At 38.1% G+C, this 26,631-nt stretch overlaps 3 protein-coding genes across 3 annotated transcripts; 2 read left to right on the top strand and 1 right to left on the bottom strand.

Moving 5' to 3' along the window:
• Positions 1-474: 474 nt before the first annotated feature.
• Positions 475-6,568, bottom strand: LOC116246836 (uncharacterized). The gene is made up of 5 exons (XM_031618725.2): positions 6,408-6,568; positions 3,751-3,880; positions 3,037-3,136; positions 1,653-1,739; positions 475-895 (listed from the first exon to the last, which is right to left on the bottom strand). The coding sequence occupies exons 1-5, from the start codon at positions 6,457-6,459 to the stop codon at positions 761-763; spliced, it is 504 nt and encodes a 167-aa protein (XP_031474585.1). The 5' UTR covers positions 6,460-6,568; the 3' UTR covers positions 475-760.
• A 2,110-nt stretch (positions 6,569-8,678) lies between these two features.
• LOC116248128 (protein PIN-LIKES 7-like) lies at positions 8,679-16,091 on the top strand. Its single transcript, XM_031620743.2, has 11 exons — positions 8,679-8,951; positions 10,229-10,435; positions 11,065-11,144; positions 11,501-11,625; positions 12,387-12,508; positions 12,932-13,174; positions 13,399-13,521; positions 14,148-14,248; positions 14,954-15,006; positions 15,228-15,413; positions 15,864-16,091. The coding sequence occupies exons 2-11, from the start codon at positions 10,301-10,303 to the stop codon at positions 15,986-15,988; spliced, it is 1,293 nt and encodes a 430-aa protein (XP_031476603.1). The 5' UTR covers positions 8,679-8,951; positions 10,229-10,300; the 3' UTR covers positions 15,989-16,091.
• Positions 16,092-16,766: 675 nt separating this feature from the next.
• On the top strand, positions 16,767-23,333 carry LOC116247479 (glyceraldehyde-3-phosphate dehydrogenase GAPB, chloroplastic-like). The gene is made up of 9 exons (XM_031619658.2): positions 16,767-16,935; positions 17,748-17,861; positions 18,399-18,563; positions 18,980-19,192; positions 20,610-20,770; positions 21,220-21,281; positions 21,433-21,482; positions 21,934-22,340; positions 23,077-23,333. Exons 1-9 carry the CDS (start codon positions 16,831-16,833, stop codon positions 23,207-23,209), a joined length of 1,410 nt encoding a protein of 469 aa, XP_031475518.1. The 5' UTR covers positions 16,767-16,830; the 3' UTR covers positions 23,210-23,333.
• The last annotated feature ends 3,298 nt before the right edge of the window (positions 23,334-26,631 follow it).

The following is a 26,631-nucleotide window of genomic DNA, read 5'->3' as shown; positions in this document are numbered from 1 at the left end:
AATGTCTAGACGGCTAGACGCCCCTCCTTCACAGGCACCCTAATTCTTGAAAACCAAAAAACATCTCACACAAGATTTTCTGGAAAAGGAGTACCTTATGCAAACCTCTCTATCTCTCAATTTGATTTTCTGATAAAAAAAAAGATATTTCAGACGTAAACTTTCTGTGCTAGTCATGCAGAGGTTACATCTACAGGAGAAAATATCGCTTCGGGATGTGGCCGAAAAATTGAGCGCAGGAATACGCCTTCCTACAGCTGAATGTTTCTAGTAAGCAATACGTGTCGTAAACCACAAGTAGACAAGAACACTGTACCAAACCAAGAAAAAATTATCAACATGAAGTGGCGAACACATTCTGAGGAGCAAATTAGAACTGCATTACTTGCAAACATTCATACGTGCTCAAGGTGGCACCTGTAACACAAGAGGTCTGAAGTCTAAACTATCAAGACATCGAAACCCAGATGCACCTGCTTGGAGATGTTAGTGCACTATTATGGAACAAATGGTTACAGCGTATGCTGGAGAAAAGTTCTCATAACAAAATATGCATGCCATTTATATTCCAGAGGAAAGCAAGCCTTTGAAGTGGCATAAACAAAATGCAGTTGGACGGACATCATGCTGAACAAGCTTTTCAAAGTCATCCCATGAAGATTTTGAAGGTTTTACACGTGCAACCAAAACTCAAAGAAATGATCCTCACACATGCTGGCTCTTCTTGTCTTGTAACGAAGATCGTGATCATATAGCGTGGTCATATAGCAGCTTCAACTTCATCAGAAGCTGTTGCTGCACCATTTGCCGTGTCATCAGCTCGAAGCTGAGATGAAACCTCATCAATTGCAGAGTTCAGCTGAGCTATCTTCTCTGTTAAGATCTTACGTGTTTTCTGCCATCAGCAGCATCAATCAGAAACTCAGTGAAGATTGAAAGGATAAACAAGAGTTTGTGTGAAAACCAGAGTGCATTTTGTGGGACATGTCCATGTAGGAAATAATTCCTGACATAAAAAAGCAGATTGCATATTTGCAAGCGTAAGTGCAAATGCAATAGTGCATGCATCTGCATGCAAAAGTTTGAAAATCCTGTTAGGACAAGATATTTTCCCCATATCTTGGCAACATTTTTCATTTAGCAATCTCCTAAATGCATCTACATACTATTAAAATCAAACCCAACACTGGAAAAATTTTTGATGCATCCAGTCTGGGCAAGATATACGCACATGTTTATCTTTTAAATGTAATAGCTTAGTAAAATTTTCAATTTCACAATCTCCCAATCAGTAAAAAGGAAAGACCATCCCAACAAAGAGCAATGCAAAATGCCATACAAAGAACTCAAACTTGTGTTTTTCATGGGTGGGGAGAAAGCCCCTGAAATAAGTCCAAAGGTGTCTTGCCACATACCAGATAAACTCACACAAGAACAAGACTGACTACATCCTCCTAAAGTAATTTTGGACAACCCAGATGATTTAGAATAAGAAGTACGACAAATAACTATAAGCCACCATGGAAATGGAAAAAGAAAGAAAGAATTGGAAAAAGAGTTGTATTTGCCAAAAAATAAGATACAGTAATTTTTAGCCTTTGCTAGGAAACTAATATGTAGAAATTGTCATTGAGATTATAATTGACATTTACCTCCAATGCCTTCTCTTCATCATATATAAACTTCGGCAGTTTTCTCATCAGATCCTTTCTGTCTGCTCCAGCCAATGCTTTGCTAATCTACAAAAGATACAATGGACTAAATGAGTAAAGCATCTCAATATAAGGAGAAAAATCTGGACAAACATTATAAATAGGTAAATTTGCACTATCATGGTACTACAGAGTAGCTTTTCAAACATAAAGGCTGTTCAGTAAGAATTCTGTCAGTATATATTCCATGATCCTCATTCTATACTGTGAAGTGTGAACAAACAATGAAGTGGATAAAAGGAGATACAGAATAACACTTAACATCAACAAGAATACAAAATGTCATGAACAAGAGGATGGATACTAAAAAAAAAAATCAATCACATAGGAGGTTTATCAACTTCCCAGTGTGCAACTGCTCAGCATCATTACAGGTGTCACAAGGACAACATTACGAGAATTTGAAAACATGGTTGAAAAGAAAGCATTAATTCTTCTTTTAAACAAAAAATAAGCATCCCGGCAATGCATATAGGACCAATCAGTTATTTGTTGGTCAGTCCAAAAATTTATGTTACCATCCTTTTAGCAGAAAACATAGGGGTTAGGCAGATAGCTATCACGTTATGCTGAGACTTGAGCGATGCAGGGTATTGAACTCTTGAGTTTCTTCAAATAAAAAATTTTAAACACGACCCCTTGAGTCCTTGACTAGGTGAGTAGAGCTCGTAGTTGGCATCATGTTATTGCTCCTCACAAGTCAGAGACAAGCCAGGTGAGTGAAGCACTTGTTGGCATCATGTTGCTGTTCCTCATAAGTCAGAGACAAGCCTGAAACAGTTGTTTTTCAAACTCATAGATCCCATAGCTGCAAAAAAGTAGTCATAATATTCAACAGAAACACAAGTAACCAGCACATCTCGATGATATTCCTGAATTGCAAGCATCCCTAGATAGAACAGGGGAAATGTGTGATATCGAACTGGATAGTGTTAAAAAGGTGCATTGATTGATAGGGGTTCTGCCTGATACATATTCTTAGCACAATTTATGAGAATACCAGTAAAAAAATCAAGAATGGATTCCTTATACAAAAGCAGAAAACAGAAAGATAGTGAATTCCGAGCACATTAACATTAGAATTTCCAACCATGTCAGAATGATTCAGAATCTAAAATACTATCTATCATAGAAATATGCAAGAAACTTGTGACTCACATGGTACCCCCTGAGTTGATTTTGTTAAGCTTGTTTATATAATAGAAAATTTCCATCTTCAGAAAAAAAAATATGTGAATCATAACTTGACAATAAAAGATTTGAACCCAACTAAAAACATATAGCTCTGAACCATGTTTTGTAGGATTTAAAAACAATTAATTACCTGTGGTGCATATATACAGCCAAGAGCTCCAACTATAATGCCTCCCAATATGAATCCCCCAACAAAGACACCTGCACTACTTGGCCTTCCACTGTCCCCACTGTACCTCCAAAGCAGTAAAGACAGATTACAAAGTCTGATATAAAGAAAAAAAGCAGCAAAAGCAATGATGCTAAATATAAGATTCACAATCATTTCCTTATCTGAATTCAAATCGTTACTGCTTTGAAGATCATTAAGATTTTCTTCTCCGAACATCTTCAGCAGTCAAATGAGTTTTATGATTTCATTTATTTTTTGGATTCATTATATTTAGTATTAAAGAACAAATAAACTAAAAATAGACATAAACAAGAAAGGGTCCTCCATCACATTTTAAGTGCTTATTAGATAACTCTTGAGTGCTTATTAGATGGTCCGAGAAGGGACCATCCTCTGAAAATTTAAGAATTTCACCGAATAGAACCAATCCAGCATGTCGCGGTGGAGTAACCTGAGGAGTCCTAAGCAACAACTTTAAAACCATAAGAAACGGTTTACATTAAATGTAAAAAGAGTTTGTCAAAAAATCATGAACAACCTATTGATGGACAAAAGCTGGCAGAAGATATTTAAGGCAGCAGCAACTGCATGTACAGCTTAGATCAATTTTTTTTTCTATCAAATCGATCCTTGAGAAAATGAAACCAATGATGCTTGCACTGCAATATGTACCTGTAACTGGCGTGAACTGTTAATCTGCTTCCATACTTCAAAAATTTGGCTTTCTTCGGGTGTTGAAAGTTGCATAAAGACAATTGAGCAGGAGCAATTCTTTGCTTCAATGGCCTAACAGGAAGTAAACCTATAAACAAAAGAAAAAGAAAGGAGTTACATATTAGACAAGTTAATGGGTTCCAACTTCCAAGTGCATGTGAGCCAGGTAATCAGAAAATTCTCAGGCATATCGGTAGGCATAAGAAATTTCTACTATGTTGCATAAGCATAAATTGAATGAAGCAAACATCGAACATTCAAGCTTTGCTCATTTCTCATAGGCTCTAGCAATCATAGCAAATAAAGCTAAGCTTATGCTCACGGAAGGAACAAGCTATGAGAGTTGAATATGCACATATTTTAGAAAATGATGGTATTTTCATCTAAAACTTCTGTGCGAACCTCAAACTAGCTCCACACAAATAACTACGTCTCACTAGCTCCACACAAATAACTACGTCTCACTAGCTCCACACAAAATAACTACATGTCTGAAGTTGTATAAATGCAAACTCATTGTCAGCAAGCACAATATTGTGTAATATAGAATACAAGATTATTTTTATTAGTTTGCATTTTACACCATTTGTAGAGTGTTTTCAAGTTGGAAACACATCCATGCTCATGGGCACCACTAATCTTGGTCTAGTAGAAAAATGTCTTTGTAGCTTTCTAGCAGTTGTAATCGAATTCTTAGTCTTGGTCTTATTGAAGAATGCCTTTATATCTTTCCGGCAGTTGTATAAGAACAAGTTAAACAAACTAAATGTCAACCATTCAAACTCTGCTCATTTCTCATAGCAGAGCTAAGCTTTTGCGCGTGGAAGGAACATGTTATATGAGCTGAATATGCACATATTTTAGAAACAATGCACTTTGGACCTCAACCGCCCATGCAAACCTCAAACTATCTCATGCATGAAATAAATAAATTGTTTAAACTTTAAAGTTCATAAGTTACACAAATTTAACAGTGAACTCCCTGTCAGTAAGCAAAACATTGTGTAATGTAGAACACAATATATTACTTTTATTAGTTTAAAGTTTAAACCATTGCTAGAGAGTTTCCCCATCAGAACCATGTTCTGCTCAATCATCCTAGGAAACCAATCTTGTTGCTAGTAAAGTCATGGGTGCTGATACTCTTGGTCTTGCCAAAAAATGTCTTTGTAGCTTTCTGAAGTTTTTAGTCCAATTCTTCCTTTTTTCTCGAGCTTCAAATCTTCTCAAAACCTAGATGAACTGACTTGACAGTATACGTGCCTTTTGTGTTCAGCTTGCCACTATTTCACAAGTGTCAACAAGTTCTTTACATGTCATGCACAAACTAAGCTACTAAAGGCTTTTATCATTTCCCAACCGGCCAACCCTGCATAGAACCACACAATCTCCACAGAACCAACAGGGTTCAGAAAAAGAGACAGAGGGTTCCAATATTGCATCAGAAAGCCCATAAGACAAGGTAACTTTAAGCAAATGCATAGGCTACTGGTACTACATGACAGGGCCATGCTAGAGCTAGTGTTAGCAGATCATTCCTAACATCCATCAGGCCTTGTGAATGTGAAGCTTATTTTCATCAAGGACGAAATCACTATTAAGTATTAAAAGACAAATCAGCAACTACAATAGAATAACAATGGGCCAGGCCCAGGAAAAGGTAAAATTGAATCTACAGAAAAAATTAGCAAAAACCTTATCAAACTAATAAACCCTTTTTTGAACATTATCAAAGCAATTTGAATGGGTATCAAAAACCAAAGTTAATGAAGCACGTTCAGGGACAATAACTGCCAGTAAAGGTGACCATAGAAGCAAACTGCACGTGCTACTCGTGAAAGGAAAATCAAAGATTATGCATTGGAAGAAGAGGCAAAACACACGCAAAAACACAAGCAACGGATAAAAATAACCTCCCAAAATCAGGAATATGGCTTTGACGCATGAGGAAATAAAAAAATTGGAAAAGAGTAACTTCAAATGAAAGGTTCAGAATTACACCCGGTTGGCCACCAAAAACATAATAAACAAAAACTAGGAGAACCAATCAATACTCAAGGAATAAAACAAGATTGAATGCATCAACGCGAAGCAGTTTGCAATAATGAAACAAAAACCAAAAAGGGAAAAATAAATATGCTATCAATTAAATACCATCACCGAATAACAACCCGTAAAAGAATCGTACTCCAAAAACTAACAGTGAGAATGTGCACACTAGATAAATAAGAAGATTCAACCAACGGCCAAATGAATCCAAAAGTCCAACAAGCATCCACGAACAAGTCGAAATCAACCTAACGCTGCAATCCATCTTGACCACATAACTTACAGGGAGCGAATCCCGACAAACGGTATAGAACACGAAAGATCAAACAAAATGCATCACAAAAATCTCCAACCCAATCGACCAAACAACCAAAGAGAAGGCAAAAACAGATCAATCCATGTCCTGACACCCACGCATCGGAGGTGGTAAACACAAAACCTCATCCGCCCCTCATCTGATGCAAGGCAAACGCTACAGTTGCCGGGACAACTGCAAGAAAACCTCAGCAACAGAGAAGAACAAACATTCCCACACAGAGGAATAGCAACTAAAGAGGAATGCTTACCCTGGAAAGAGGCAGCCGAGAGATCGAGGTTCGAGAGGGAGCAGGACGCCATTGCCAACGTCACTCCAAGAGAGAGAGAGAGCCGAAAACGAACTTAATCGAAGGGTACTGAAAGGAAAACATCAAAGGAGAGGTATTTATGGTGGCCCTCCCGCGATAACTCCAATGTCTTGGACGATGGTGATTGATTATGTTGGATTTGGGGCTGTTAACGGTTCGGACTTAGTAAAATTGTACAAATTTGATCCAATCACTTGTTCAGAAAAATCTGCAAAAAACAGTAGATTTTTTTGGTTGCTGAACTTTTGAAAAAATATAAAAGCAACCATGCTTTTTATTTTCTTTTATTTTATATATGTGGTTGATATATTCCCCTATGAATATCTAAATTTGTTGCCTATGATACGACGTTTTTGTTGCTGTATCACAAAAGGTTCACAAATATTTATGATTCGACAAAGCAAACCTTTTAAAATCGATTTTTTTAATATATGGGTATTTTGGTAATTTCATGAAGTTTTTTTTTTTTTTTTTCCCAAGTTTCTTCCCATATAACTAATAACTAGAAGAGACATTCATTTATATTATATAACATATAGTCCACCATTAAAGGCTATCATATATAACCTGTTTTAGCATAAAAGTGCAACTAAAAAAAAAAAAATCTGATTTTACATACATGCCAAACGCCAAACTGTTCAAAATGATCTTGACGACCTATAAATCAAATTAGTCTTAGCTGCTTGAGGTTTCACTGATCAAGAGCGAACCTATTGCTCGAGGCCGAAGCCCCCCTCATTCCACTTATTTTCAGGATTCATAACTGATTTAAGATTTGGGTGGTCTTAAGATATACCATTCAACTCAAGTGTTGTGGATGTCGCTATTTAAAGTTCAAAAGTATAATACCCATATGAATTGAACTAAGATACATCGATAATGCGCCACTCAAGCCAACCATCTATGCTATGCCCCTCGGGGTCAAGGGCTTGAGGTTTCACCTGAGTTTCTTTAACTTGTAAACAACACCAGCTTGGCTTGGGCTCAAAATCAGCTCATGCCCAATGTTTGGAACATTGAACTTAGGAGATAACCTTTTCAAAGCAGACAGATCAAATAAGCATGTATCATGCACTTTTTGAACCTTTTTTCATAAATGCATTTGTTATTATTATTTTTAAAAGTAAAGGTAAGAAGCTTTGAATGATTTAGGATAGGTAAATACATTTGAATTAGAACAATTATCTCATTAATGTCCCCCCATTATAAGCCCTTGAAGAGAACTCACATTTTTTAATACATGACTAAACTTTTGGGACATTGCGATCTCCCTCCCCCTTAAGGGACACACGTCCATGCGTGTGGGACCCCAGGTCCGAGTGTTGAACTGGTTTTGAATACCACTGTCACAACCCGATCCACTCCTGGGCTTGGGCCCTTGGTTCGACGGATCCCAACCCGCCTTCTAGCAGTTTCAGCTCCAACCTCAAAAAGGCTAAGAACCAAGACAAACATCTCATTAATGACCCCCCTTATAAGCCTTTGAAGATGACTCACCATATTCAATACGAGACTAAACTTTTGAGGCGTTACAGTAAAAGTAAAAAATCTTGAGTGATTTGGCTCAAGTAAATACATTTGCTATTATTATTTTCAAAGGTAAAGGTAAAAAAACCTTGCACAAATGGCCTATTCAAGGTTTTCCACTTAACCCCTTTTCAAAACTAATAATCTAAAGTAGGGGATGACAGACAACCAATCACTTGTTTCGAAACCTCGGAGTATCAACTTATTATGCTGTAAACAAGGACGCATCGACGCAGTAACTTAACTACATATAGGCTGGTGTGGGCAGTTGCCCATGTCAATAACAAATTTTTATTTATTTTTATATAGATTTTTTATAATTATTTACTTATTTATATATGTTGTGCCCCTTTAAAAATGAGAATTTCTATAATCGTGCCTTATAGCCAAAATTTTTTGGCTCCGCCATTGTATCGACGGCAAGAACGGTACCTTTAAGCACTAAAGTAGGTCTTGTACCTTAAAAGATGAAGGGTCGGGTGAAGTCTTGACATGTGTTTTGAGGAGAAAGGCACTTGAAAAAAGGAGTGACTGTCCAATAATTCAGGTGATCAATTGAACTTTTCAACTTTCTCACAAGTGATAGAATGAACGTGAGGCAAAAGAAAAAATCTTGATCCTTCTCTCGCGTTTTCTATATATCTCTTATATGTGAAATTGAAGGAAAGGTTAGCTGCTGACTTTTTCCCAACTTCCTTCTTTTGTTTTCCCTAGAAAGGAAACAATTCCCCGTCTTCTAAGAGAGAGAGAATTGAAAAGTTTGGGATTTGACAGAGCAGTAGGAATTGCCAGCTGATATACGTTGATTTAGCAACTCATTGCCATTGTTTCAGAGTTTCGATGCTTTCTCTGTAGAGAGAGAGAGAGTTGAATGGAGAGAGAAGAGTCGGTCTGCTGGTTGAGGCGTTGCCCTTTTCTCCTGTACTCGATCTTCATCAGAACCTGATTCTGTTCCCGGTAACTCTCTCTCTCTCTCTTTCTAATTCCTTTGGTGCTCCATAGTAGGTGGTGTTTGGATGATATTCAAAACCAGATTTAACCAGGGTTTAGAGTATTTGAATGCCATGAAAATTGGGTTTGAAGAAAACCCGGATTTGAGAAAACCAAGTTTTGTAAGATCCATCAAGACTATTTTTCAAAACTAAAAACAAAAAATCTATTTTTCAAAACTAAAAAAACTCGATGAGTGCAAGATCCATGAAGAATCCGACCTGGTTACGTGTACATGTCGGATCTGTCAAAACCGGATTTTCATTTTATAAGAATTCAAATCAGAAATCGATTCGGATTCCAATTGGACCAATACAATTAAGGAAAGGAGATACCATTGGAATGGATCCATTACATGGTATTAGATCTGAACTGGGTCCAAACCATTTACATCCCTAGACATACATATATATGAAACTTGAGCCCAAAATCACCTAGTACCTCTTGACTTTGTGAACAAGACATACTTCTGTGAATTTTAAGTGTTAATTTCAAGAAAATTTTCTCTTTCTACTGTGATATTCCCATACTTTTAAATGAGTTCTTTCTCCATATAGCACTTTTCTATTAGCGTATTTATACAATAATAATTATTTCCCTTAGTATTTTCCAAATCCATCATTTTTTCTTGTCAAGGCAAATTCATGCTCCCAACCAACAACTTCCAAATATTAATCCAAGTGAAACTTCTCTTGCAAAAAAAATTGAAAACCATTGGAGATTTGGACCATTAAGTCAAGAACTTATTATTTTGAAAAGCTGCTTATCTACCTTTTCCCTTTTCATTCAACTCCTTCGGAATGCCAGCAAAAATTAATCAAGTTGTCTCTTGGATGATTTCAAGTAATTCTTTAGGATCGACTTCTCATGGGAGAAGAAAAGGTGAAGATGGATCTGAAAACATCAAATGGGAAGGATTTGGTTTCAAAAATATACTTTGGGGGAGCAAAAGGTGCCTGAAGAAGGGCCCGAGCTTTTTGCCTTTGCCCTTAGGGCGTAGGGCTCTTCAGACTTGGGTGGATCCATGGTACACTCGTTAACTAGAGTGTCACAATGCCACCATTTACAGTCCAAAAGAATAGTATTTATGGGAATCGAACTGATGATCGACTCATCGTTTTGATCTGCTACACTACGTCCCATGCGGCATTTTCAAAAGTATGGCTAATAAAAAAACTATATAAAAAAAGTGAACCTTCTTTTTTCTTGTTGGATTTAGTTTCTTTTTCCTTCTTTACTGGCAGATCCGGAGACAAAATATGCAAGTAAGCAGATATGTATTACTGAATTGAGAAGATCACTAAACAATTCAAAGTATGGGGTTTTGGACTCTCTTTGCCGCTGCTAGTGCACCAATCCAGCAGGTCATTCTCATAGGTGGATTGGGGGCCTTCTTGGCTACCAAATTCTGCAATGTCCTCACAGTTGATGCTAGAAGACATCTGAACAAGGTTGGTTTCTTTTTTCTTTATTTTAGACATCTTTTTCTAACTTTAATTGATAAAAAAAAGAGAATGTTAATGTATTTTTAGAACACATAATCTAAGTGTTTAGAATAGTGAGGAACCTTATCCCAATTTGAGAGACTTATAAAAGATACTAATTGATGCTCATGGAAATTGAAATGTGACCCCTTACAAGGGCGGAGGCCGGGGCCATGCCCCTACCGTAGATTTTTAAATTCAAAATGTTACATGTAAATTTTAAAAATTGTACTTTAATATATATATAAATGTTAAGAAATTATATTTCGGTTTCTGTTAAAATTTTGAAGCTATAATTCGGCTTATCCAACGAAAAATTCTGGGCTTCATCCTTGACTGCTTATATGACAAAACAATTGGGAGGAGAACATTTGAGATAAATGTTCTGTCCCAATGGTACACTCTTCATTGCAAACATTCTCTATCATTTTACATCTAAAATGTATATGGTCTCTAATGACATTTTGTTTTGGACCTTTTCCACCACGATCCAAACACACCCTCAGTTAAGCTGAAAATGGAAACACGACATATTGCGACATTTTATCTTTACAAACATTTGGACCCAATCATGTAGCACTTGGTGTGGAATGCAGGTGGTGTTTACTGTCTTCACCCCTTCACTCATGTTTGCGAGCCTTGCCCAGTCTGTGACCTTTGATGACATCATTTCATGGTAAGTATATCCCTCCAAACTTTTCTACAGGTACGTAAACGATCAAGTCCGAATTGGGCGCGCTCGAGCTCAACTGGGTCTTCTCATTTGTCCCAACCAACTGAACTTGAAATTTTTGAGAGAAAAAAGAAAAATCTTCCAAACACCATTTTGGCCCTGCTCGAACCTGCCAGATCTTCTCTCCCTCTCCCTTTCAAATTCAATCCTTCAAGCATTAGGGTTTAGTTCTTCTTTGTGGCCGCTTGTTATACGAAATATTGTGTGAGTGTTCTATGAATCTATTACTGGCAGAGACGATAAAGTTTGACTACTAGCCACTGTTCTTCGTGATTGCTCTCAATATCTTTCAAGTGCAGGTGGTTCATGCCCATTAATATTGGACTAACTTTCTTGATTGGAGGACTCCTGGGTTGGGCTGCTGTGAAGTTGTTGAAGCCGCCGCGCCAATTGGAGGGCTTGATAGTTGCTTGCTGCTCTTCAGGTGAAGAACAGTTTTCTCAAATGAAGCCGAAGCCTACGTCCCTTTGAGCTTGTTCATCCATGCGATGAACGGCTTAGAGGCAGTGGTGGAGCCACATAAAGGCAGCTGTGGACAGTTGCCCACACCAACCTCTGAAAAACTCTTTATTTTTTTGCTGATTTTTTTTTTTAAAATTCATTTACATATAGTCAGATTTTTTTTATTAATGTTCTTAATATCAAAATTTCTGGCTTGGCCACTGACTACTTACAGGGAATCAATTTATCAGATGTGATTTTCCTTCAAAAAAGAAGAAGAAAGTGGTCAGAGCTCAATTGACCTTAGTCGGATCTCGAAACTCGTTTGGATTTTGGGAACCTGCAAAATTGGATCCAATAAATGCAGGAATAGTTCTCAGACCTGACTAACTGGATCCAATTTGTACTATTTAATTTACGGGTCATTATCATATTTAATTTCACGCATCATGGGCTATTTGATATCTGAGATCACTACAAGGTAGACGACACTCAGTATATTTTTCACATTATTAATTGAGACGAAGAAATATAATATCCATAAAAATCAAACTAGAGATGATGTCTTTTTACACACCCCTAGCCACAATTAATTATAGTTTCAAGGTGTTGATTCTCCCAACAAAATTGCAATATTTCTCCAAATATCTGCAATAGCAAGCTGTGAGTTCGTGCAATATAATAAACCGTCGCATTTTCTGGTTTTTCCACATCATTAATATTTGATTATAAATTTTTTCTCAGGAAATTTGGGAAATTTGTTTCTGATCATTCTGCCTACGACGTGCAACGAGGATGGTACCCCTTTTGGTGACTCCAGCAGCTGCGTCGCAGCAGGAATGGCCTACTCTTCCTTCTCCATGGCGGTATATTTTCATAAAATTAATTAATTGGTTGCATATATATATATATATATATATATATATATATATATATATATATATATATATATATATATATATATATATATATATATATTAAAGATGCATTCTTTCGTGACTATGCAATTTGTCACAAATGTACTTTTTACAATAGGTTTTAACAATACAAAATAAAAAATAGTTATCATAGTCATAGCTGCTTGATATATATATATATATATAAGAGGCTTAATATATTTTGTGCTTAGAGGAATCATAACATTTGAAGCATGTTTGGACATATTTTCTGCTTCAAATTTATATCTTTGTTGACATCAACACAACCCACGATGCGCAGTCTTATTAAATGAACTGTGTTTGTTGATCGCTAGTATTCTTACTAATTAATGTCTTCTTCCATACGTCCAGTTGGGTGCCTTCTACATATGGACGTTCACCTTCCATCTCATGAGCTCCATGGCCGTGTTATACCGGGAAGTAAGGCCACAAGAGGCCTTCATCAAGATGCCTAACGCCCAGCTAGATTCTGAAGCAGAGGCTCACCTTCTAATGGCTACCCAAGACCTCAAGCCAGAGCAGTCGTCGGAGAGCGTCGTCATCTCCATTTCACTCCCTCCCTCCATGGCTGCGGAAGGCAGTGAACAAAGCATTGTAAGATCCCTTCACAATTCTTTCTTCTTTTTCCCACAAAATGCAACACGAGGGCTCTTTCTATTTCTCTTCTCGTTAAACTGTGGAAGAAAATGCCTGTTACAGAGATGCAGGAAGGTTGTTTGACATTAAGATCTAGTTTACACATGTTTGTGCGCGGTTGTAAAATTTCAGGTCAACAAAATTTACTATATGTTTTCCTTTGTTCGACCCTGCTGTTACAGAATGCAATAAACTCATTAACTGAGAAGCTGGGCAGAGATGATGAGTGCCAGTTTTGGGAAAACACGATGGGATTTCTGGAGACGACTTTAGAGAAGCTAATGGTGCCCCCCACAGCCGCAGCTGTATGTCCTTCTTTCCATCTTTCATTCACTCATCCTCGTCCTCATGATATTAAACGCAATAATGATATATAATATATTTCACCATTTTATACAGAAAAATAATAAGTTCAACTGTTGAACTTTTTCATATCAATGGTTGAGAGAAAAACAAAGAAAAAAACATCTAAAAAGATCATGAAATTGTTTTTATATATATATAACACACACAAGCATATGCATATATATAGTCAAATATCACCGTCGTGAATGTGATTTTCATTAAATCAAACGCTAGTGTTGCACTTAGAACTTACCTCACATAAATACACAGCTCTTTTTTGAAAAAATAAGTAGATTTTGTTGCACTTAGTGTACAATAATGCACACTGCTTACATATTAAAATAACCAAGAAAACATAATTTTAACATGTTTTCTACTCGATATGAACATTTAGCGGTGCTTATAGCTGCTTATTTATTATAAACTATGCTTTAGATTAATAAATAGAAGGTGCCAAAAACACTTTATGGGCCAGCACAGCAGATCTTGGGATAAAGAATTACTCAAGCTTAAACTTAGTCGGATGTTTTCTAGATTTAGATTTGGATCAAATACAGATTTTGAGATCTCATTTTGGATTTTGCAGATCATTGGTTTGGTGGTTGGTGCGATTCCCAGTTTGAAATCCCTAATAATTGGCGATTTTGCTCGCTTGCATGTGGTTCAACAGTCCATTTCTTTGTTGGGGTATGTTATTCTTATGGCTATTTTTTCCTGAGTTCAGTATATATATATATATATATATATATATATATATAGGCCATAAAGGATAGTTTGACGGCAAGGATATTTTGTAAGTGTTTCATGAATATGTTTCATGGATTGGATCTTATGAATGTGTCCCAATCTTCATGGATTGGATCTTATGAATGTGTCCCAATCTTTAGGGTCGATTCATGAGACACTAAAAAAGTGTTTCTGCTGTCAAATGACCCTTAAACGGTTAACATTTGATCCTTCACCCATTTTGGTTTAATATATCACCTTTCTACTTTCTACACAAATAGATTCTGGCAGAGTTTTCCAACCAGCATAAGATCTGGTATTTATGCAACTTTGATTTGGGTTCAACTATGGAGCTGCATACTGAATCTGGATCAGTTTGGCTTTTGAATCAGGATTTCTTTATCAGACCCACTAAACAGATTAGAAACTGGATCTGGATTAGTGCTTTTCTCAATTTCTTTTCTTTTTTCTTGGTGTTTATGCTCCTTTTATAACTCAAGAGGTAATCTTTTCTTCTTCTTTTTTTCAGTTTATTATCATCTTAATTCGGTCTGTACATCCTTTGCATTAGTTCTTCTGAGTTTCTTATTTCAATAGAGAAATAGTTCTTCAGGCCCTGATGATATGCAGCAATTGTGACCAAATTTTGTTGGACCTTTTCTGCAGAAATGGGACTATACCCTCAATTATGCTTATACTAGGAGGGAATCTCACTGAAGGTATGAAAACCATCCTTTATATTTCATTCCGCTTCTTCCATGTAGCACTTATGTTCAATTGCCGGCCCGGCCTAGTTATAGGGGATGATCTCCGACTCATTTTTGCTTCTCAGCTAAAAATTTCTAGTTCTGTCACTGAATATGTGTGTCCGAATGCAAATTTTTTAAAGAAATTAATCAATCATAAACAGTTCAGATTACGACAATTCAATTTGATGCAGGTGTCAAGTCCGGGATGATAAAAGTGCCGGTGGTACTCGCAATACTTTCCGTTCGCTACGTGATCCTTCCGGTGATCGGAATCGCCACAGTGAGGTTTGCAGCGGCACTGGGATTCTTGTCACCAGATCCTCTGTATCACTACATTCTCATGTTGCAGTTCACTGTTCCTCCGGCCATGAACCTCAGTAAGCCCCTAACAGATGTCTTAGTTTTAGGAAAATTTTCATCTAAGAGCCATCGTTTTGTTTGTCAAGATCCTAAAAATGAAAGTCCCATATCAGAGTTTCTGTTGTGGGGCTGCATTTTTTGTAAAAATTGCCAAAGGTCGGAGCCAGAGAAATGTAGGGACACTCGTTTAAAAATACTCATATATATATATATATATATATAAAAAGATACACATTTAAAAATAAAGAAAATTTATAAGACCACATGTCACCATGTGGCTTCGCCACTGCTCACTAAGCTGATGAGTTTAACACAAGCTGAGTGAACATGATTTCATGAGCCAAACCAGACTCCTAACTGTCTAAGCCTACACTGAGCCAAGTCTTAGCTCACTAGTATGTTGGGCGAGCGGCCTCGGCGCATTAGTCGGACCATTTTCGAGCTGAGTCAAATTTGTTGTGGTGCAGGTACAATGGCTCAACTGATCAATGTCGGTGAACAAGAGTGTTCGGTCATGCTTTTATGGGCCTACTTGGTTGCAGCACTAGCATTAACCGTTTGGTCAACCATCTATATGTGGATATTGACATAGATCCTCCTGTTAATCCCTCTCCTTGTCTGAGCCAATTTATGTTCTTATATTTATATTTTTAATTGTTACTCATTCTTTAACTATGTACATGTATTTGAGTCAAACCATAAGTCGGTAAATTGAAAAATTCATTAATTGTATATAGTTTCTAAAATGATCAAAATACCTTGATATATATATATATATAAATTAGTAACTGATAATTAAGTGCACCAAACAAGGACATTGACTCCACAATCAAAGAGCACGGCATGTTCATTATTGCCGTTCATTATCAGGTGAAGCCCGGCCGGGCCGAGCCCGGTGGATAACTGACATTAGTAACACAATGTTCTTGTTTCATGTGTCTTAAAAATTGAGGTAGATTGAGATAAATCTTTTAAGGTGTTTCATGGACATGGAACTTAACATCCTGTTACTATTGCCAAACAACCTCTTAGGTATTAAAAATAACATTATCTTTTATGTTGTTCCCCGCAATTCTAACCATAATTTGAGGTGCGGGGTTTTATGTTATCTGGAGTACTACGACTAAAAGTCTCGTGTCCTCGGTGCGGTTTTGTCGTGTCAGAACAACAGAAAATCCTGCTTGAATCAATTTGACACAATTATATTGCGCCCAAGCCCCGCCTGGCCCAGCCCTATGTCCACCATAAATGAAAGAAAAAAGAAGAACTCCATCAAGGTGAGAAATTGTGTGGTGAAGGCACCCCACAACATCTTATCACATACCCATTGAGCTCTCGCCACACGATGCAAACGCCATCTAGAACTGAGAACGAGCTTACTGTTTTGGGACCATATTGCATGTGGATGCCCAAAAACTCTTAGTTGCAGCAGCCATGGCCGCTCAAGCTGCTCTTGCCTTCTCAAGGATCCCCACCAGCAATGCGACCAGGCCCTGCAACAAGAGAACCCACCCCCACCTTCACTGCCTCCCATTCAAGGTTCGCGATTGTTATCTATCTCTCATAAATTTAAGTTCAGTTTGTGCCGAGTCAAGCTCACCTAACTAGCCAGCAGCAAAGGTCAAGGGCGGAGCAAGGATTTTTTTTTTTTTAGAAGAACCAAAATTTTCTTTTCAAAACTTTTACTGAGGCCGATTAATAATTTTCAAAATTTTTACATGGGCCAAACAAGGACTTGCTAAAAAAACATGGGTGGCACTTGGTTTGTTCCGGTTTGGCTCGTCATGTGGGTGTCCGTGCTTGGTTCGTATAATTGGCAAGTCCAGGAATTTGCCTGCGGCTCAACCCTACTTCAGGACTCAACGGGCCTGGAAGTGGGTCTGGCCCGCAGGCTACATACGATCAACCTCGTTTCAATTTTCATGTCATACTTTTTAAAGTGAACGGCAGCTTTAAGATGAGGAGGGTTTTAAATCGCCGTGGAGCTACATGTAGGCTGGTGTAGTTGCCTACACTAACCCCTTAAGATTTTTTTTTAATTTTTGCATTAGCCGGCTGGTGCGGTAGTTGCCTGCACTAACTCCTCATGATTTCATTGGCACCTTTAAATATTATATATATATATATATATATATATATATATATATATATATATATACCCTAAATATGAAATATGAGTATGTTTAAACGATTTCCCTTTACCCTATATTTCAAGCTCTGCCTTTGTTTTAAAGTTAGAGTTTTCTTGAAGTATTGAAACAATTAACAGAAAAATGAATCCATTAAGTTATTACGTTGACAAAATTATTTCTCAGCGTTGTAATCGCATGAACATTTGAGGTTCTTTGCAGAGATTGGATGTGGCTGATTTCGCGGGGCTAAGATCGAGCTCTTGCATCACATATGCTAGCCATCGCAGGGAGTCCACCTTCTTCGACATCTTGGCTGACCAACTTGCACCACAGGTATTTTGAACAGTATGATCCTTACTTATTTTAATTAATAGATTTTTTTCATCGGATGCTTCAGAAATGGGCATGTATGGGATCCATAAGTTCATGTTTCATGCAATTACACGAACCGATATTCATTTGCTCCACCACAGTGGTAATTGCTCAAGATCCTAGATGACCATCATTGGCACAAAATGAAGGAAATTTTTTTACGAGTAATTTTCTTAAAATAAGGGAATACTTAATTTGATTGAGACTCCGATTGCACCAGCCACAAAACTGAATCCGAATCTTATTAGTTAAAAAAAAGCCTTCTGTAAGAAGAACTCCGTTTGAACTCACACTTGAATTCAGATGCCAAATGGAATCCGAATTCCCAACTCGTTCAATCTAATGAAAATGATTTAGATTTAGTTAAAATATGCAATCTGAATCTGCACCACTTGATTCTTGTGCGTCTCATCAAGTTGGTATTAGTTTGTCTACGGCAATTTTGGCTTGCCCATTGCCCTGTATTGCTTTGAAAAGATGTGTTATCTGTGACTGCAGGTCGGTGTTGGAGCAGCTGTTCCTAAAGGGCAGACGGTGGCAAAACTGAAGGTGGCCATCAATGGCTTCGGGCGCATTGGCCGGAACTTTCTCCGGTGCTGGCAAGGCCGTAAGGACTCCCCGCTCGACGTCATCGTCGTCAACGACAGTGGTGGTGTTAAGAATGTAAGTGAACAATGCATAAACATAATGCGAACACGAGGGGCTTCTTTGTCTCCGACCGGCCATTGGCAGATCTCTAGTTGGTAAAACGTCTGAAAGTCTTTTATGTACACCATTGGGGAGTATACCAAACCTCCATTGTTCTTGCCGCAACCTGCAATGTCTGCGGCTTTCATACTCGTCGATTGAGCGGCATGCATAAATCAAAGGCCGTCGTTAACAGTCAAAAGATATGATCCCTGACTACCCAACTCTTTACCTTTACAGAAGCTTGTTTATTTCATAAACTGCGCTAACAATGTAAATAGGCTGACCGACTCTAATAGTAATAAGTTGGTAGTCATTGATCCTAGACCAAGCTAGGATACTCATAACTTTTAGTTTTCTCTTTTCCTAAAAGAAATTTGGTTTAATTGCAGGCATCACATCTGTTGAAGTACGACTCTATGCTGGGAACTTTTAAGGCTGAAGTGAAGATTGTTGACAATGAGACGATTAGTGTGGACGGAAAGCTGATCAAGGTTGTCTCCAACAGAGACCCACTGAAGTTGCCCTGGGCAGAGACATTGTCATTGAGGCAAGCTTCACAGTCTTCATATTCATCTGGCAAGGGACTCTGTGTGTGTATGCTTGTATGCAATGTTATCACTGCCGTATCGTATCGTGTATCGGTCGGGCCGACCTATACGCCGTATCGTAACGTATCGTAAATGTATCGTAACGTATCGTAAAATTAATTTTTTAATTTGTAAAAAATATTAAAAATTTATAAAAAATAGAAAAAAAATCAGAAAAATTCTAAAAAAATCCGAAAAAACTAGTAAAAATCAGAAAAATTCAAGAAAAATGTATTTAAAGGAACGTTCATCATTCATGTATATGAAGTATGACCTGTGAGCTATGCATATGAACAAGACATTCCAAAATAAGAAATCAAACATTCAAAAAACAAAATAACATACTAAACAACCTAAGAGTATTCAATTACATCACAATTCATAAGTTCAGAAGTCAAAACTCAGAACATATTGACATAGTTTTCAAAACTCAAAACAAAAAGCATCGTCAATGGTGTTTAAAGCGAGAAATCCCTCCTGATATGATTTGCTTACAATAATTGCACTTAACTCTTAATCTATCTTTGGGATTCACCCTTGTACACCACTGCCATGCAGGATCCAACATTATATCTTCACAAAACAAGTAAAAACATACAAATAAATGTAGGAAATAAGAGAAATGAACGATTCAACGGCAAAAATGAGTTATTTTTTACCTTTTTGGTGTTAAAAACCAAAAAACCCTCTTTCTCCAAGCTTCCCACCGTCCCAAGACTCCCCACAACGAGAAATGAAGCTTCTTCACCGGCAAATCTTGATGCAATGAAGAAAATCTCTCCCTCCCACGTCCCTCGCAGTGTTGAGAAACAAGAAGAGAGAGAGAGAGGAGCGTCGGTTTGAGAATAAGAAGCAAAAAGGGGCCCGACGGCCCCTTTTTAAATTTTACTCCCGTATCGTGCGATACGCCCACCGTATCGCACGATACGTACGATACGCGTACGATACGGACGCGTATCGTATTTAATAGGTGTAACGTATCGAAAACGTTGATACAGACGATACGTATCGTACGATATGCGTCCGTATCGTACGATACGGATAACATTGCTTGTATGTGTGAGAGAGAGAGAGAGAGAAGTAGCTAATCTTGAGGAATGCATCCAACAGTAGGCTGCTATATCATGGTTGGGCTAGCAGAAGATGGACTTGATTTAAAGCGCAAAGGTCAAACAGATTTGCCAACTGCAATTAGGTGGATGCGGATTTGTCAATCACCCATAGGTTTACCACGAGATCTAACAAGAACAATATAATGCTAAGAGAAAAGAAACGGAGTGTAGTGAGAATCATTTATTTTGAGAGCATTCTGTTTTATTCATATAGTTTTGTCCAATATATTATGCATATGCTAACATGTCCTCAAGAACTTTCCAAAGAAAAGAGAAACAAACAGTTTTGGGTCATGTCTGACGCTTCAACTTAAACACAGGGAACTGGCGTGTTTGTGGATGGTCCTGGAGCGGGGAAACACATCCAAGCAGGAGCTAAAAAGGTCGTAATCACAGCTCCAGCAAAGGGAGCCGATATACCAACCTACGTTGTGGGTGTTAATGAAGGAGATTACTACCACGATGTCTCCAATATCATAAGGTATCCTTGTCTGCTGCTTTCCATTTTTTATTAGAAGTAGGATGATTAGTAGCTCGGTAGTTTGTAGTTTGCACTGTTTTAATGGTAAGAGGTTCTCTTACGAAAAAGATAGAGCTCTCTGTATTTGGAAAGCCAATCAATTCTCTCTCTCTCTCTCTCTCTCTCTCTCTCTCTCTGATATACACATAGTATACAATATACATACATACACTCACATATGTATGTATGTAAGTGCATATGGATCAAAGTTCTTGTCTCTCCACAATAGCTGTTAACTAGATAAACCTTTTGCAGCAATGCCAATTATCTCTCTCTTATACACATAGTGTATAATATGCACGCATACACACACACACATATACATATGTATATATGTACGTACGTAAGTGTATGGATCAAATTTCTTGTTTCTCCCCACAGTATCTGTTAACTAAATAAAACTTTTGCAGCAACGCCTCTTGTACCACTAACTGTCTTGCCCCGTTTGTGAAAGTTATGGATGAGGAATTTGGTAAGCATCATTTCTACTTATGCGCATCTCTAAGTTCTTGCTGTTTTGATATCTTTTATTATTACCCTCTGCACAGTTTTCTGACTTCCAGTGAGGGACCATAATGAGGGTAGCATACTTGATCTGAACACGTAATTTGCTTGATTTCCAGGCATTGTCAAGGGAACCATGACAACAACTCATTCTTACACTGGAGATCAGGTATGAAATTATTTAATCCATTTCCTGGTTGCAGTTGTATCTGAAAATACAAATGCAGTTAAACTGTTATTCTGGCAGTCAGACATCTCATATATGTAATAGGTACTAATGAATGGCTGCAAGAATGTTATCCACATCCTATTAATATTAAAAAAGAAAAAACTTCTTTGGCTTTTGAGTAGAAAACTGATCAAAAGAGATAGATCCAACTCCAAATTCCACATAAATCCACAAATGACATCTTTTTCTGTCACTTCCACTGCTACTACTATTTCTGCTGCTACCACCACCACTACTACTACAAAATATGGCTGTATCATGATTGAAATTTCAGAACGACATGTTCCATGAGAACCCAAGGGCAAATTTTCCGCCCTTGGTAGTTATTTCCCTTTAACAAAACCTACCTTCACAGACATCATCTCACTGCCTTCTAATGTGTTCTTTACAGAGACTACTAGATGCATCACATCGTGACCTAAGGAGAGCAAGGGCAGCAGCACTCAACATAGTTCCAACAAGCACAGGTGCAGCCAAGGCTGTGTCACTTGTGCTGCCTCAGCTCAAAGGAAAACTCAATGGCATCGCCTTGAGGGTGCCAACACCAAATGTGTCTGTAGTGGACCTTGTTGTCAATGTAGAGAAGAAGGGAATGACAGATGAAGATGTTAATGCTGCATTCAGAGCTGCTGCTAGTGGACCTCTTAAAGGCATACTGGACGTGTGTGATGTACCTCTTGTGTCTGTCGATTTCCGTTGCTCAGATGTTTCATCCACCATTGATTCTTCATTAACCATGGTGATGGGAGATGACATGGTCAAGGTTGTTGCTTGGTATGATAATGAATGGGGTTACAGGTCAGTCTGCTTTTCCTTCTCACCTGATACTTAATGATTTTGCGTAGCATAAGATGAGAATGCTGCGGCTTAAGGAATCCCGTGAATGATGAGATATTGCAATACCATTTATTATATTTCATGAATCTTAGTGAAGTCAGGCTTTGGAGTTGCTTTAGAATGCGTGCGATCTTTTTTTTTCTTTGAATTGCATACAAATGTCACCAGAATTTTTAAAAATGCAAGAAACCATTCAGAAAGGTTTACATTTAGAGTCTTTAGACCAATAAACTAAGCAAAGCTTTCAATATCCTGTGACGTTTTCTTATTACTGATTGAAACCATAATGATATTCTGGATTCTTAATGGCTACTAAAAAGAGCCTGATGATATCATGATAATTCCAATGTATTTGTGACATCTGTCGACAAGTTAGCTTGTTTATGTAAGTGCAACCAAGGTTACGGATTCGCATTAACATGAAGGATGATGATATTGATAAGTAAACAATTTAATAAATTTTGCTATTAATAACATTGGCACTCATGAATTTCACAAGCCTAGTTCATCAATTGTACATCATCTATAAAATGCCACCGAGTGTGAAGTGAACATAGAATTACAAAAAAATTAACATGGAAATATACAAAATCTAGATATCTATGTGACCTTGACGGGAATTTGTGGAAATATCTGCAAAACAACTCACTGTGATCGACCTTTACTTATGTTTTTGATGAATTGGTCTTTTTTGCAGCCAAAGAGTCGTGGACTTGGCGCATTTGGTGGCGGCCAAGTGGCCAGGTGCAGAAGAAGGCAAGGGAGATCCTCTGGAAGAGTTCTGCAAGACGGACCCGGCCAACGAGGAATGCAGAGTCTATGAAGCTTGATCATTTTTGTAGATGAGTTGATCAACAGTGTTACTCATTGTAACGAATTCTGTAACTAAGAAATTCTTGCAAATCATGGAGGGCGGTTGCCACCAAGGGAACAAGTTGTTTTGATGGAATATGAGAGCGATGAGATTCAAGTCATAACGATCAATATGAGCAGTTTAGTCTATCTAATCGGATGGTTTACAAGCTATTACATTAAAAGAGACTTTGTAAGATGAAAATGTTAGCAAGTTTTTTGTGCTTGTCATAAAATTAGTTTTGTTATGACATGCGGAAAGAAGGTCATGGGGCCAGCCAGGGGCACGTGTCTCTGGTGGAGGGGCAGGAAGACGCTCTCCCATCCTCCCCCATAACACGTAAAGTTGCCCAATGCTTGTGAAAAAAACAAAGAAAATGTAAGGAATAGAGAAAAAGTAGATACATGAGCGAGAGAGAGAAGAAGATGAAATAACTACAGAGAAGAAGATGAAATATCTACAGAGAAGAAAATGAAAAAACTACTTTTCTTTTCTCTTTTCTGGTTGATTCTAGATGCGCGAGACTGTTATCTCATCTTTCAGGCCAGAGCGAAAGTTATCAGGCAGTGAAATCACATTGTTTGCACCCTCTAACAGTAGAAGGATAATAGCTCGGATTTGAATTGGAGACCCAAAGCCCGCCTCTTTGCGCTATGCCCCTCGGGGCTTCTTTTTCAGTTGGTTATTAATTATTTATCAAAGAGGTAAATATTTAAAGTGGTCAATATTTAATCTTTCTTTACATTTTATATATTAGATTTTGTGTTTTTCTTAAATTTGTCTTAAAAATTACAGATGATCAAATTACATGACATCATAAGGATTTCAAATAACATGAATATCTGATGTCTAAACTGGAATGGAAGAGCTGAGAGCCTTATAAAATCGGATTATACATTGGATTTTCATTATTTTTATTTGAATATGTAAATTCAAACACCTTACATTCGTTTATAACTTTACATGGATGAATTGTGGAACACTCACTAAGAAAAGAACAGTGGTACAAGTGAGAGGCTTGTTCCACACACACACACACACCCTCCCCATATATATATATATATATATATATATATATATATATATATATATATATATATATATAATAGAGAGAGATAGAGAGAGAGATATGCAAAACCAATAAAGACGATTACAAATTCTGTGTTCCAAAGACAAATGTATGACCTCGTGATCCAAAAATTCTGTTGCAGTAGTAACTGAGACTAAGCCACGTGCATCTATAATTTATTACCACCTTATTTGCAAATCTGCTATTCTTTATTATTTTTCTCCCAATACATCATAACTTGTATCTATAGACAATTAAAACATTTCATCTCTGCGTTATTTTATTTAACAATGTTAATGTCGCCCATCATTTTGAATTTGTTCATGGTTATAGAGTAGCTTAAGACAGTCATAAACTCAAGGAAAGAGCTTGCCTTGAAAATATTTGTATATCATTATAATAATTGCCTTATTTCCTTCGTTCTAGATGTGGGTACATCATTTTATATTAAAAAAGCTCTATGAACTGACAAAATCCAATTCAAACATCAAATAAAAACTACTTTAAGCACAAATTCTGAAAGGAAGTATAGTGTTGCCGGCTGACTGTGTCTGACCCGAACAAGCTAGTAGATGGATATGCTGTTTGGCCAGTTTAGGCATAAGCTCGGGAAGCATTTAGGATTCAATCGGACGCCGAGTCAAGCAGAAAGCAATGCACGTGGAATGTGCAGCGCGGTGGTGCGACGACAAGGCGTATAAATGCATCAAGATCAGCGGTCTATTTGTAAGTGCAAGTCCGTCGTTGGGGAATCGAATAAGTTCCCCACGCGTAGTATTTGGATGCACAAGGGGGTGCGCTTGGGTTAGGGGCAATTCCCCCAGTGGACGTATATGCTGCGTTCCACAACCGCGTAGAGTCACGCGGGGGTGAGCAAGTGAATGTTCATCGTCGAGTAGGGCGATGGTCGGCCGCTTTACTTAATGACATATAGTAGTCAACTGGCCTTGGCTGAGGACTTCCTCCCAAGGGAAGTCTACCCCCACCCAGATTTTACATGGAAATAGATAGGTGCTTGGAGGAATGACGAAGTTCTGACAGGGCCTCATGGCCACGGCTTGCCGATGGTCTACAATGGGATAAAACCTGGGTGATAGTGTGCCGAGTGCTTTGCACTCATCGTCTAGTCCACAGTTCCAACAGGTTGATGAATGCTTCCACTAACTCAAGAGAGAGTCAGGCTGGTCGAAGACTTTGGGGAAACCATCGGCGCCGTGCGAGCCAAGCAGAGCTCGAAAGAGTCAGCCCGTGACATATAGGACAATATGTATTTTGTCATTTGCTTGTAAATTTAAACTACTTAGTGATTAATTTGAAAACCCCATTTTCTAATAAATAAACTTCAACTAGAATCCTACCTGTCAGTTCAGTATAGACAATTATCTATTTTTTGATAAATTCCCAAACTATAGTAACAGTAAAGAACCATGACACTTGATCCTGAGATCTTCCGTATATTCACGTCGGTTTGCCACAACCCCACGACACTGCCCATCCAACCAAGAACGTATAAAGGTGGACACATTTAGAAAAAGCCAATGGTCCAACCATTTGCCGTTTGAGACTTAGTGGTCGTCGGAAATGTTCCGGACTTTACTAAGAAAAAGTGCAAACAATGATAGAAAAATGGAAATATACTAAGGAATTGACCAGAGGCAAAACACCCGATAGGCGAGTTGTCGCGACGTGACGGGTGCGTCAACTAGACGAACAGACTTAGGCTCAGTTCAAAAGAAATGAAGAGAATGGTTGCTGAACTTCTCTCGCTTGGGGCAAAGTCATTGAGGACAATGACGATTTTGGCGGTGGGAGAGTGTTGCCGGCCAATTGTGTCTGGCCCGGCCAAGCTAGTAGATGAATATGCTGCTTGGCCAGTTTAGGCATAAGCTCGGGAAGCATGTGAGATTCAATCGGACGCTGAGTCAACAGAAAGCAATGCACGTGGAATGTACAGCGCGGTGGTGCGACGACAAGGCGTATAAATGCATCAAGATCAGCGGTCGCTTTGGAAGTGCAAGTCCGTCGTTGAGGAATCGAATGAGTTCCCCACGCGTAGTGTTTGGATGCACAAGGGGGTGCGCATGGGTTAGGGGCAATTCTCCCAGTGGACACATATGCTGTGTTCCACAACCGCGTAGAGTCATGCGAGAGTGAGCAAGTGAATGCTCATCGTCGAGTAGGACGATGGTCGGCCGCTTTACTTAATGACATATAGTCGTCAACTGGCTTCGGCTGAGGACTTCCTCCCAAGGGAAGTCTACCCCAACCCAGATTTCTCATGGAAATAGATAAACACTTGAGGAATGACGAAGTTCTGACAGGACCTCATG

Source organism: Nymphaea colorata, chromosome 2, assembly GCF_008831285.2.
Source record: "Nymphaea colorata isolate Beijing-Zhang1983 chromosome 2, ASM883128v2, whole genome shotgun sequence".
Taxonomy (NCBI): Eukaryota; Viridiplantae; Streptophyta; class Magnoliopsida; order Nymphaeales; family Nymphaeaceae; genus Nymphaea; species Nymphaea colorata.
Note: the sequence above shows the minus strand (reverse complement) of the source record. Positions and strands in the feature narration are given on the sequence as shown.

Excerpts from the sequence above, each read along its gene's own strand:
- LOC116246836 (XM_031618725.2), bottom strand. The coding sequence starts at position 6,459 with ATGGCGTCCTGCTCCCTCTCGAACCTCGATCTCTCGGCTGCCTCTTTC. Across the intron at positions 1,740-3,036 it reads GCTGTATATATGCACCACAG|ATTAGCAAAGCATTGGCTGG; the intron begins GTAATTAATTGT and ends TATCTTTTGTAG. Across the intron at positions 896-1,652 it reads ATGAAGAGAAGGCATTGGAG|AAAACACGTAAGATCTTAAC; the intron begins GTAAATGTCAAT and ends TGCTGATGGCAG.
- LOC116248128 (XM_031620743.2), top strand. The coding sequence starts at position 10,301 with ATGGGGTTTTGGACTCTCTTTGCCGCTGCTAGTGCACCAATCCAGCAG. Across the intron at positions 11,626-12,386 it reads AGTTGCTTGCTGCTCTTCAG|GAAATTTGGGAAATTTGTTT; the intron begins GTGAAGAACAGT and ends ATTTTTTCTCAG. Across the intron at positions 13,175-13,398 it reads AAGGCAGTGAACAAAGCATT|AATGCAATAAACTCATTAAC; the intron begins GTAAGATCCCTT and ends CTGCTGTTACAG.
- LOC116247479 (XM_031619658.2), top strand. The coding sequence starts at position 16,831 with ATGGCCGCTCAAGCTGCTCTTGCCTTCTCAAGGATCCCCACCAGCAAT. Across the intron at positions 16,936-17,747 it reads TTCACTGCCTCCCATTCAAG|AGATTGGATGTGGCTGATTT; the intron begins GTTCGCGATTGT and ends GGTTCTTTGCAG. Across the intron at positions 21,282-21,432 it reads AGTTATGGATGAGGAATTTG|GCATTGTCAAGGGAACCATG; the intron begins GTAAGCATCATT and ends CTTGATTTCCAG.